This window comes from Halyomorpha halys, unplaced genomic scaffold (genome assembly GCF_000696795.3).
Source record: "Halyomorpha halys isolate HHAL.00 unplaced genomic scaffold, Hhal_1.1 Scaffold161.1, whole genome shotgun sequence".
NCBI lineage: Eukaryota > Metazoa > Arthropoda > Insecta > Hemiptera > Pentatomidae > Halyomorpha > Halyomorpha halys.
Window position 1 is genome coordinate 243,308 of NW_027105190.1, and position 12,505 is coordinate 255,812.

At 30.8% G+C, this 12,505-nt stretch overlaps 1 protein-coding gene across 2 annotated transcripts in view; it reads left to right on the forward strand.

Moving 5' to 3' along the window:
- LOC106678794 (superkiller complex protein 2) overlaps positions 1-12,505 on the forward strand; it is a 48,222-nt gene that overhangs the window by 20,062 nt on the left and 15,655 nt on the right. For both annotated transcript variants that reach the window (XM_014417549.3, XM_014417550.2), the window contains 7 exons: positions 779-1,662; positions 5,318-5,497; positions 7,034-7,146; positions 9,353-9,584; positions 10,417-10,542; positions 10,616-10,743; positions 11,928-12,090. In XM_014417549.3, the coding sequence (XP_014273035.1) occupies positions 779-1,662; positions 5,318-5,497; positions 7,034-7,146; positions 9,353-9,584; positions 10,417-10,542; positions 10,616-10,743; positions 11,928-12,090 (1,826 nt within the window). The remainder of the gene's footprint in view (positions 1-778; positions 1,663-5,317; positions 5,498-7,033; positions 7,147-9,352; positions 9,585-10,416; positions 10,543-10,615; positions 10,744-11,927; positions 12,091-12,505) is intronic.

Genomic DNA, 12,505 nt, shown 5'->3' on the forward strand with positions numbered 1-12,505 from the left:
ATGTAAGCAGCAGTTACATGAATTTTTTTATGGTTATTTCAACAGAATTACTGATTAAAGGCTCTAGGAAGTTATTGTATATCACATTTTCTATAAAACATTATACAGCCAAAGTGTTAAGAAAAAAATATGGAGAGTTCTGATTCCATTTTTTTTTTTAGTTATAGTAATTATTTATACTTTTATAATATCAGTGGTTACATTTGTAAATAAATCGCAGATCACTATATGTTAGTGAGAAATTGAACTATGTGCTGACCACTTTCATGCTTGACTTATAGGGAAAACGTAGTGGGAATCCTCTAAATACTCCTCTGGTAAAAGAAGCCTCTGGGAAAATAATCGAAAATTTAGATACTTAAAGGGTATTTTGAACCACTATTAGAGTGCATTTACCTGTTAAAAAGTTTCCACAAACACTTTAATCTCAGGACACATAAATAATAAAACTCATCTAATACTAAATTCTTATAAAAAAGATTTGTATTCCCACTTTTTATTTCCATCTTTAGAATTATACAGTCTAAATCTTATCGCTTTAAAAAAAGCTCGTTTGTTTGGAAACTTTTTTATATATGCTGCCCGACCCTCTCATGAACCACTACTGAGACAACTTTTCATAGACCACCGATTAGGAAGCACTGATATGATGTCAGTATTATCTATAATATATAAAATATTAGTGGTTCTTTCATGGCATATTTCAATATTATTTTTATTTCTCATGCAGATTTTTAACTAAGAGATAATATAATGTAATTATATTAATTGTTAATAGATTTGATGGAGAAAATGCCAACAAATGATAATGAAGATAATAGTAGTGATTTGCCTACTGCTGATGAAGATGAAGAGGTAGATGAAGATAAGCTTATGACTTCAGCTGCTGTTAGAAATACATCTGCACAAACTGGCCATACGAAAAAAAGAAAAAAACGTTGTTATACATCTGAAACTTTATCTTCATCTGAATCTGAATCTGAGGAAAACTCGGATTTCCTTGATAAAGTTGATACGATTGTTGCACAATGGGCTCCATTTGAAACAAAACCCATTCCTTCAGAAGAAGGTATTATTGAAAATGTAGAAAAACTCAAAGAAATAGTTCTTGTGAAAAATCAAAAATTCAAAGTTCCTCAAAAGTTAAAAGCATGGATAGATGGCAATTATGAACCTTCACTAGATAAAATAACAAAGTGGAAACAGTATTTTAATGAACATTATGGTGATAAATTGTCAAGTCTTACAGAAAGAGTACCTCTTGAATCACTCAAGGATTATGAGTCATTCATGGAAAATATGGACCAAACAAACAAAACAGATTCAAATCCCATTGTAATATTCAAAAAATTGTTAGAAGAACAGATTAAGGAAAATAAATGTGAAAATAGCTTATCTGGATCAATTGCTGATGAGGGTGCAAGTCATCAGTCTGATATTTGTGGTCTTCCTGCTGCAGAGTATGTTGAAAATAAGTTACTGGAAGAAAATGTAACTGATTTAAAATCAAACATTGAGGATATACCTAATGAAGACGAAATAGAATTAAGAAAAAATGAAGTTAATGAAAGAGAAGAAGAGATAGAAAAAAGAGTTGAAGATTTGAAAATTAATGACGATGATTTAGTTCACGAAGATGTTGCAGATCATACCATGACAAAGGTAAAGTATGATATTTATTAATGATTATTAATATTAAGTGTTTTTTTTTTGTTTTTTTTATACGAGGGTCGGTGGAAATCTTCAAAAAACACGGATAGGCCCGTACCTATCCGTGTGTGGGATTTTTACCCACTAAAACCACCGCCCTACACCTGTTCATTCCTCTCCACGGGACCTCCGCTAGGCATGGAGGGAAATGGCTAAGTGCCGCCTCACATTCTTCGCATGGTTTTCACGTTTCCATGCTAGTTACGTCTTCTAGCCCTCTCTTCCTCTCTCAACCTCTTGAGAACGACTGTGGTGAATCTCTTCACTGCATTCCAATGCTGGTCTGAGAGGAGCATATAGCTCACCACGTTTTCTGGAGTGATGCGTCCTCCACACTCTCTCTCCAATTCACTTCTTTCTACTGCAAAGCGAGTGCAAGTGAAAAACACTTGCTCCGCGGTTTCCTTGACATTCTGGCATCCAGGGCATTCTAGTTTGAAACGGTACTGGTAGGCTCTGAAGCATCCATGTCCGGTCATCAAATGTAAAAATCCACCTCACCATGCTGGCGACCATACCACTTGCCCACATCGGGTATTAACCTGTGAGTCCACCTCCCGGAATCTGCAGCCTCCCAACGCTGCTGCCACTGGTCGATGGTTATTTTTCACTCTTCTTCTCTGGATAAGTGCAAGCGTCGTCCATAGTGCCTGCTTCTTTCTTCAACAAGGAGTTCCACAGGTGGCATTCGGGCCATCACACACCGCTTCGTAGGAAACAGTTCAAAAAGCGCTTACTGTCCTTAAACCAACTCTGCGGTACACTGAAACTATCTGTCTCCTGTATGATATGGCAGCCATCGCTTGTTTCTAAATCGGGGCTGCATATAACATAATGGAGGTGACAACAGTAGCCAGAAGCCTTCGCCTACTTTCTTTGGGACCTCCGATGTTTGCCATGAGGCGTGACAAAAAGGATGCAACTTTAGCAGATTTTGCGCTAATATACTCCGCGTGAACATTAAAGTGGAGACGTGCATCGATCATAACTCCTAGGTACTTTAAGCAAGACTGGGAACGAATTTTGTGCCTACCCACCATAACATGTGTGTGTGTGTGTGTGTGCGCGTGTGTGTGTGTGTGTGTGCGTGCGTGCGTGCGTGTGTGAGCTCTGCAATTGAGAGTTTCTTGAGTGAGTAAACACGTCTGAGTATTTGGGCACTACGATCAGGAATGGAAGGTTCAGCTATAAAATAAACAACTGACTTAAGAAGACTAACATTGGATTTCATGAAATCAATTATAATTAGAAATGAGGTGAGCAAATAATTATTTACTGTATAAAACAATTTTCATAACACTTCACTGCCTTAAGTGGATTATTAATCAAATGACTGCCTCATAAATAAGGTTTTTTGCTAGGGATAATATTAAAAACAAGAAGAGGCTACATGAGGAATTAGGAGTGGTGTCATTGAATTTAAAAATGGAAGAACATCAACTGTGCTGTTTTGCATATGTTTTCAGACTCACACAGGAGAAGGGAAAAGACAAGTGGGTAAATCCAGAACCCAACATTTAGGTAGTACCAAGAAGGACTTGAAAGACAGAGGAATATCAATTGCCCAGATGAAAAATATGGCCATTCAAATGGTTGAGTGATAAAGTTGGACTGACACGGGTTCCATACTGAAAGGCACTGAGTAACAATATCATTTCCATGTTTTCACTTTGCTACTGGTGATGTCTCAGTCAAGGGCAAATTTTGGGCAAACCACCTAAAGATTTAAAGATGTTCTTTATAATTATTCACTGTTTTTAATAGGAGGATTTAGTTTGATCAGAACTATTGTCCTCTCAGGAGGAGCTCACTTCTGGAAAAGAATTGAGAATTGAAATTATATAAAACATCTTTTTTTATGTGTAGATTATGTGATTAGATGAACTATTTTAAAAGTAATTAACATATCATAGATAAAAGTGTGAAACCACATTATTCCAAAACTATTTGCTTTGGGGGTTATTTTATTTTTGCCTAATAATTAATTGTTAATTATTTTATACTCAATAGTATGTCATTTCCTAATACAACTATTTTTTTTTTTAAAGGGGTAGTCAGGAAAACCTACCTATATCCTTGATTCTCCTCACTCTTCATTCAACCATCCTCTCATTAAAGTTCCCAACTGATTGATTTAGATATGCCCTCCTATAGAACCGCCTTCTTCAGAAAATTCCTCCTGGAATTCTCTTCCTATCTCCATTCGCAAATCCTCATCCATTCTTTCCTTTAAACAACACCTACTCCTTCACTTATTGTATAACCAAACCTCCACATCATTGTAATAAAATAAATAGGCATATATTGATTAACATTATAAACAGTAGTTAAGCCAATATCCTAATGTAATTTCATTTTACTTATTGGAAACTTTTAAATACTCGCCAGGCAAAAATCTTATGTTTGAACTATGTATTTATTCTTAGGTGACGATAATTTTATTTGGTCAGAGTAAAATTATTTTTTCATTTCATTACATACTATTTTTTTTTTAAAAACACCTTAATATGATGAAAATTTAACTGCTTAAACATTTTTTTCTCTCTTTGAAAAGTTGGGATTTGACCGTTATGGGGTTTCATACTGTTCCCAACTATATTATATTTTTAATCATGGAAAGTTTATCAAATACATGACTGCTTGAAAGGTTACTTTGTTTGGAGAAAGGAAAATAACAAACAAAAAAATTTCTCTTAATCTTGTGAATTTTTAAAAAAATTCTCTTCTGTTCTCATAACTTCTAAATAAATTATGTTAGCTAACAAAAATAATATATCCTTGCATTTATCAGTATTGATTGATTTTATTAAAAAACTAAAACTTATTCTTACCCTTTTCTTTATACCAATAATGTTACATCACTTTTATAAATTAATTTAAATGATGTTATTTAATATTTCCAATTTAAATTTCTTAAAAGATGCTATCCGTTTTCCTCAATTTCAGTAATTCAAAAATATCTATTAAAATAATTGTCTTATGGCATCCATGTTTTATTTTAGTATGTTTCATTAAAAACAAAAACAAAAAAACATCTGGTTGATTGTTAAATATTTAAAAAGAAACTTAAGTAAATGTATTTACCACCAAAAAGTTTTCATTCAGTTTGTGGATTTTCTAATTTTATTTATAGCTTTTTTTTAAAATGCCTCTGTTGTATAGCTGTTATCAAGTTTTAAGTGCTAAAAAAAGTAACAGTTTATTTTATCAAGGGGTAGGTTATTTTATGGTATAGATTTAAATTTTTGTTTTTCTGATTTTGATAATGATGAAATGAATCCCCTCAAAAATTGCAATAAATTTCTCTTCTATTTTTTGAATTTGTTTCTATGTTTTCAGTACATTCTCAGCAATATTTATAATGATTTATAATAATGAAATGACATTTTCCGCTGATAAGGTTACATTAAATGAGGTATTATTATTAATGAGAGGTCTTAATTAGTTAATGTTGTTATTATTCTATTTATAAAAAATTATGCATATATTTACCAGGCTGAACCTTTAAAAGAAACTTTTGAAAAATAGTGATCCTTGATCACTTCTTATATTGGTCTGAGAATAAGTTTATAATTAGTTCCTTTATTTATGTTAATTATTTTTGTAGACTCAGGAAGAAACAGAGGCTCCACTCCCTCCGAAAATCCCTGTCCTTCGTTTGAAAGATGTACCCAGGCCGTTGAGGAAAGAAGAATGGGCTGAAGAGGTCAATTCAAATGCCAAAATTGAGTTGGTTGGGACTCCTGCTATGTCATATCCTTTTGAATTGGACGGCTTCCAGAAGCATGTAACTATTTATTTTTTATTTTTCTTATGTGATAAATGAAGGATCAAATTTGAACTTTTATAGTCAAACTAGGATAGCAATTTAAAAAAAAAAGTATAAGTTTGTTATATCCCCTTATGTTGCAGTATAGATGATTTAGGAATACGTTATTGCATTGCTTTAATTTAAGTTATGCAAAGCTTATGCAATGGTGTAGACTTTTGCTCTGTACCCTCTTGATTGAGAGTATCCAGAAACATGAAATCTCAAATTTTGAGGGAAGATTAAATTTTTATTTTTATTGATAGATTTCAATGGTTAGTTTATGAAAATAATGAGCTATTTAGTGATAATAATTCATGATTAATTGTTAATAATACAGTTTAAACTTTATATAATGAATACCAAAGGGAAAGAAAATCGTGTCAGTTTAAAAGAGGTAAATATACAAAGAACACAAGACTTACATACATATTATAACTTAAGCTGTGATACCTCGTAAGTCTGGAAAGAGATAAATATACAAAGAACACAAAAATTATATAACATATTGTCACTTGAGTTGTGATACCTCGTAAGTCTAAAAAGAGGTAAATATACAAAGAACACAAAAATTATGCACATATTGTCACTTAAGCTGTGGTAACCTTAAGGAAAATCTACACATTCTAGCAACATCTCATCTCAACCAACTTTTTATAGGATGCATATATATTTTTTTCACTTTGATACTTCTTTCGAAATGTGTAAAATGATATTATTTTTTTATTTTATTTTTTTAGCAGATAAATGTTATAAAGGTTTTTTCAAACTTATGAGGTATCTCAGCCTTAGCAATGATATGTATTTTATTTTTAACATGAACTTTCCATGTTCAATAAAAATGACAATTTAAATCAATCTAATTATGATTACACATTTTGTTATTCTTACTTGGATGAGTATATCAGTTTTTTAAATTAAACATATTGAGAATCTTATAATGTTGAAAAAAAAAATTTCCACTAAGTAAAGACAGATGTAGTTTAGTAATGAAAAGATTTTACAATTGGATATATCATAGATTTTAGTGAACTTTGTCCATTATAGATGAGGAAAAAGTGCTGATAGCGAATAAAATTAGTGTCCACATTCGGAGTGGAGGGGTTAAAATACATTAAATTTTTATCTTTTTCGTCAAGACATGACAAGAGAAGTTTCTCTATAAAACCTATTGTTTATAAAAACTTTCTAGAAATAAATTATAAAAACCATTAGAAAACAGTTGATCATTATTCTTTTTAAACTATAAACTGATTCATGTTTATGCAAATTTAGGCCTAAACCTCAAAAACCTTAAGGCTCTATTCCTCCCTTAATGTAAGGTGCCACATTTCGCAATTGTAAAAAATATTAGGAATTTGTATTAGCCATATCTATAAAGTTAACACATATAATATGGGGTTATACATTTACTGAAGAACTATGAATTTTTTATTATAAAAATCATCAATGTGTGAGAGTTTCATCATCAACTGTTTGACAAAATCATGAACTACCTGTTTTGTTATCTTGCAGGCTATACAGGCCCTTGAAAATGGCTACAATGTGTTCGTCTCAGCTCACACTTCTGCTGGAAAGACTGTTGTTGCTGAATATGCTATTGCAATGTCTAAACGAAATAGGAGCAAGTAATCTATTTTATAATTAAAAAAATTATGATACTCTTCCATATTTATAGCTTTTATGAATGAGGGTTTTGTTGTTTTATTTTTGGTAAATATAGGTAACACTACTGCAATCATCTCATTGATGTATTAGTTTTTTGCTAAAATTACTATTCATGGAAATTTATTGTTAGACAATTCAGTTTTCAATTAAATTTTTAAATGGTTATATTTCTTGTTTTCCCCTTTCATTTCTTAGGGTTCCTGTCATAAGGGCATTAAAAAATTGTTATTCATAAAATTAGGCTATGATTTTTTTTTTTCACAATTTTATTAATTATATTTTTAATTTACATTATTTACAGGAGTGTTCTTAAAAACTATTTTTTTCTTAAAATATATAGTGTGAATAAAATTACTCATTATTAGTATTAACTACTAAAATTAGTTTTTACTTTTAGTTTGCTCCATATGCCTAATTTTTTTTTAATCTTTATTCTGTTTTATTTTGTGACAATGAGTCATTTCAGACATGATGATTTTGTAAGAATGTTCACTCTTAATGAAGAAGAAAAATCATTAAGTTACATCAATAATCACCTTTATTTTCATTACTCTCCAATATGGAAGCCACAAAAAGGCATTTGAAAGGCCAGGATTCATTCAAACAAGCAAATTCAGGTTGCCCGAAAGTTATTTTTCCCTTACCAAACCAAAGAGGAGTTTTGATTCCTTTTAGGAGTGTGCAGGCGATTATGCAAGGTCATGTAGTTGCTTACATGCCTGTAAAGGCATCTTATTCCTCTATATCGAACCTTTTAGACTTTCTACTGAAATTCAAAAGGGACTCCCAATCTATAGAGGAAGCCTCATTTCCTTTAATTCTATCAGAGCCTAAAAGTCTGTATCTTAGTGATGCATACCTACCACAATCGGCTATGTAATGTAAGGCAGTCTCTGGGGCCTGTCCGCATAAGCAGCAGGTTTCATCATGAACTACTCCACATATCTTAAGACGTCTTTTAAGCCTGCAGTGACCTGTCAGGACTCCTATTAATAATCGGAGTTCGTTTCTGTTTAGGCCTAGCAGTCACTTAGTTTTAGAATTAGAAGTTTTAGTTATTAAAATCTTGGCTGTCTCAGCCATATACAGTCCTTCCACTCCTTACCGGCTTTCTTCCATGTCCAATCAAGAACTGCTTTCCTCTGATGCCTTTTAGAGATGCCTAGGAATGGTTCTGGTCCAGGTAGGGGTGGAGGGTGCTCAGCCCCATTTCTAGCAAGCTGATTAGCTTTTTCATTACCTGTGATTCCCTTGTGCCCTGGGACAAGTGAGCTGTACAAGTAACCTGTAGCTTCTTTAAGCACGCTAATGATTCTAAGGCTTGTTTACACTCTCTTACCCAATTAGAGGTGACTCTAGGTGACTCCAAGGCTTGAAGGGCAGACAGACTATCTGAAAAGATGGTGATGCCAGTTCTTTCACAGCTAATGACTTCAGGGCATAAAGCTGCTGGCAAAAATGGCAAAAACTTCTGCCTGAAAGACAGAACTTTGTTATCATAAAGCCATCAAAAGGTGCTTTATGTATAGTCAGTTTTTCTTTTATTTTTCCACTTAAATTTTGAATGTTTTCTGTATTGTATAAGTATTTAGATTTTAATGGAAGATTATTGATCGACCGTGTGTATAGATAAATGGAATATGGTCCGGGTGCGGTAAAAAAAAAAACTCAAATAGTAGATAATTATACTATTTTTTTTTTTTTTTTTTTAAATAGTATAATTATCTACTATTTGAATTTTTTTTTACCGCACCCGGACCATATTCCATTCATATTTAGATTTTAAATTAAAAAAAAATTTATAAAATCAATAAACCATATCACATATCTAATAAAAATAATGCTTTTAGTATAACAAATATTATTAAGAGCCTCAGCATTCAATGATTATCTGTTCCAATGATGAGTTATTGAATTCTATCCTAAATACACAATCCTAAATACAATAATTTCTATGATTATCTGATTGCAGTTTTTGTCTTCTTTTTTTGTCGTTCTGTCCTAATTAATCAATAAATATAGTTCAAGTTATATGCTTAAATAAAATACTTTTATGAAAGTATGTACTTACATATAAAATTTACTAAGTGAAAATTTGAATTGACTTCCTTTTAGCAAAAATGTTTTTTTCGTTCCCCTAACTAATGGTGTTATTATCATTTGAAGGGCTGTTTATACATCTCCGGTGAAAGCTCTGTCAAATCAAAAATATGCTGATTTTAAGCGCATATTTGGTTCTGTTGGCCTCATAACTGGAGATATTCAATTAAATGAAAATGCTGAATGTCTGATTATGACTACAGAAATCTTGAGATCAATGTTATACAACACATCAGAAAAAATACGTGATTTGGAATTTGTAGTTTTTGATGAAGTTCATTACATTAATGACCCAGAGGTAAGTTATATACTTCTATGATAAAATTTTTATTTTTTTTGGCTAATAAAAATTTATTCCTTAATATAATTGGCATTTGTATTGTGAAAATTATTTAAAATACATTTTATTATAGATTTTAAATTAGTCTGTAAGTTATATAAATGAAATTTTCTAACCGATAATAATACATTACAAAAAATAATTCTTTTATAAATGTATATTATTAAATTAAAGATATAACTAATCCAATTTGACCTAATAACCCACAACATCCCGAACCAGAATTCACCAAATATGAGGATTCTGGACTGCTATTTAAAATGTTTTGATGTGTTGCTTAGATAAACTCTTTTTTTGCAACCATTTCATAATTTTTATTATTACAATATTTCATATAAGTTATTACATAGATTACAGAGGATATAAAGTAACTTAAATGATTGGGTATTGCTCCAGTCCATTGAAAAAAAACACAATTTTCAGTTATTGCACGATTCGATATTTAGGCTCTGAGGATTGAAGCCTACAAAACAAAAAATTGTTTCATCTGTTTAAGAGATAATCATGGCACAAACAGTCCAATGGCCAAAAATGTGTTTTTTGGCTTATGGGGCTCTGAAATGGTTAGATCCACTGAAAACTGGATTATTAATGCCATGGTTTATAAATTATTATTATTATACGTTAATTGGTCTGCAGCTTTGATATATTTACCCATAGTTAGCATTATCGTAAGAGAAATGGAAAGTTTTTCCTTGATTTGTTTGTTTAAGTATTTTTTTTAGTTCAACATTTTCCCTCATAACAAAACTATAAGTAACAATAATATGCAGACTTTTGTTGTTTATAGAGAGGGCATGTTTGGGAAGAGGTTCTGATTCTTTTACCACCACAGGTTCAAATAGTAATGTTATCTGCAACTGTACCAAATACTCTTGAATTTGCAAATTGGGTTGGAAGAACTAAACAACGAAAGGTATTCTTTGGTTTTCATAACTATCCTTCTTTAACGTTTTCTTATTAAGACTGTATTGAATTATTTTAATTAGGTAATGGTTTGTGCCACACATCATAGGCCAGTTCCTTTACAACATTATGTATATACAGGAACAGGTGGTCCTAGTCCAGGAGATACGTATCTTGTTAAAGATGGTGACGGACCATTTCTGGTGACTGAGTGAGTTTAAATTATTCATATTTTTATTGAATCATCTTCAATTACTTATTTGATAATTAATACTTATATTGAATTAGTTCTATATAATTACAAAAATAGTAATTTTCAATGACAGTTTAATTTTTATTAAAATTATTTGTAGTATTAGAATGTTTAGCTGAATTATGAAATATTTAAATCATATTTTTAATTACCAAGAAGCATGCCTCACAATCTATATCATTAATGATACTAAAAATCCATCACATTTGTTCATTTTTTAATTTTTAATTATATATTATATCTTACTAAAAAAAAATGTTTTTTATAAATTTCACTTCCTCTTGTGAATATAATATTGAAGGTTATTTTGCTTCTTGTTCCTGATATATATAAGAGATGTCTAAAAAGCTTCCTCCCTCAATATAAAGAAGCTTTTCCCCTACTCATCTATAGTTGAGAATGTGTTTGTTCATGTTTTGAAATGAAAGGAACTTACTGAAATTTCAGGCCATTTTGAATGTGCAGTTCTTGTTTGGCAATCGTTTATGTAAGTTGGCTGGTTTGTGAAAATAAAAAAATTGAGTATCCAGCTATCATTAAATTTTTTTTTAAAGACAATACACATATGCATGTCAGAGAAAACTTGAACTCCTTGAGGAATCAGCTCCTAAAAAAGCAAGGGCTTTTAAGGGAATAGTTCATTCCATAACCTAAAGTTGAGCTCAGACGATACAAATTTTTGTCGAATAAAAGGAGCTTTGTAAATAGTTTTACTGAGAAATAGGCCAACATCTTTTTAGATGGGTTGAAGGAGCGGGAGTATTGCTATATAGAGTTAACGAAGAGATTATATTGAAAAATAAATATAAATTTAAAGAACAAATCTCTTGTTTCTTTTTTGACAAAGAAACTTTTCAGACAATCATTGCACAGATGCCATTATTACCTCAATTATTAGTTTTATAAAGCTTGAAACACTTAATGCTGATTTCCTTTTTCTTTCTTCAGTCATATTCAGCCATCATAATTCTAAAGATCTAATTCCCTGTCAGTTTATGAAATAAAATCTCAAGTCTTAATTAAGGCAAGAATAGTCCATTTATTTTCTTTTATGAGGATCTATGCTGAAATATGAGTTTTAATTATGAATGATTAAGTCTCTTAGCATGATTGTTATGACATAATTAAATAATTCCTTATAGATATGGAAAAGCTGAGATGGCCATGAAAGCAAACCAAGAAAAGGAGCGTAAAAATAGAAAGAAACAGCAAATGAAGAGAGCTGAAGAAGAAAAAGAGTGGAAAAGAGGATCGATGTCTAAGCCTAAGCCATTTTCTAATCCTTCTGATTCACAAGAAAAAAGGGTATGCTTTTTGTTTCTTGTCTTCTATTGCTCTAAATGTAATCTCATGTTTTCAAAAATTATTTTAATCCTCTATTCATATATACAAATTAAATCTATCAATAAGGTTTTTTTAATTGAATTTAGAAAGATTTTTTTTTCTAATGATCAACTTAGAAAAAAAAATCATAGTAAATTATAGAACCTAGCTAATTGAAGTTTTTTTTAATCAACTTAAAAAAAAAAAATAATAATGCTTCTCAATTTAACATACTTATAGAATTGGATAGAAAAAGAGCATTAAGAATTACAAGAAATACACAAATAAATAAAATTAAATGTATCTGTATAAAAACTAACTTAGTAAAAATAATTGAGTAAATGTTTCATATATAACAAAAATAAATAGATAAGAAAATAAAAGTGTAAAAAATAAA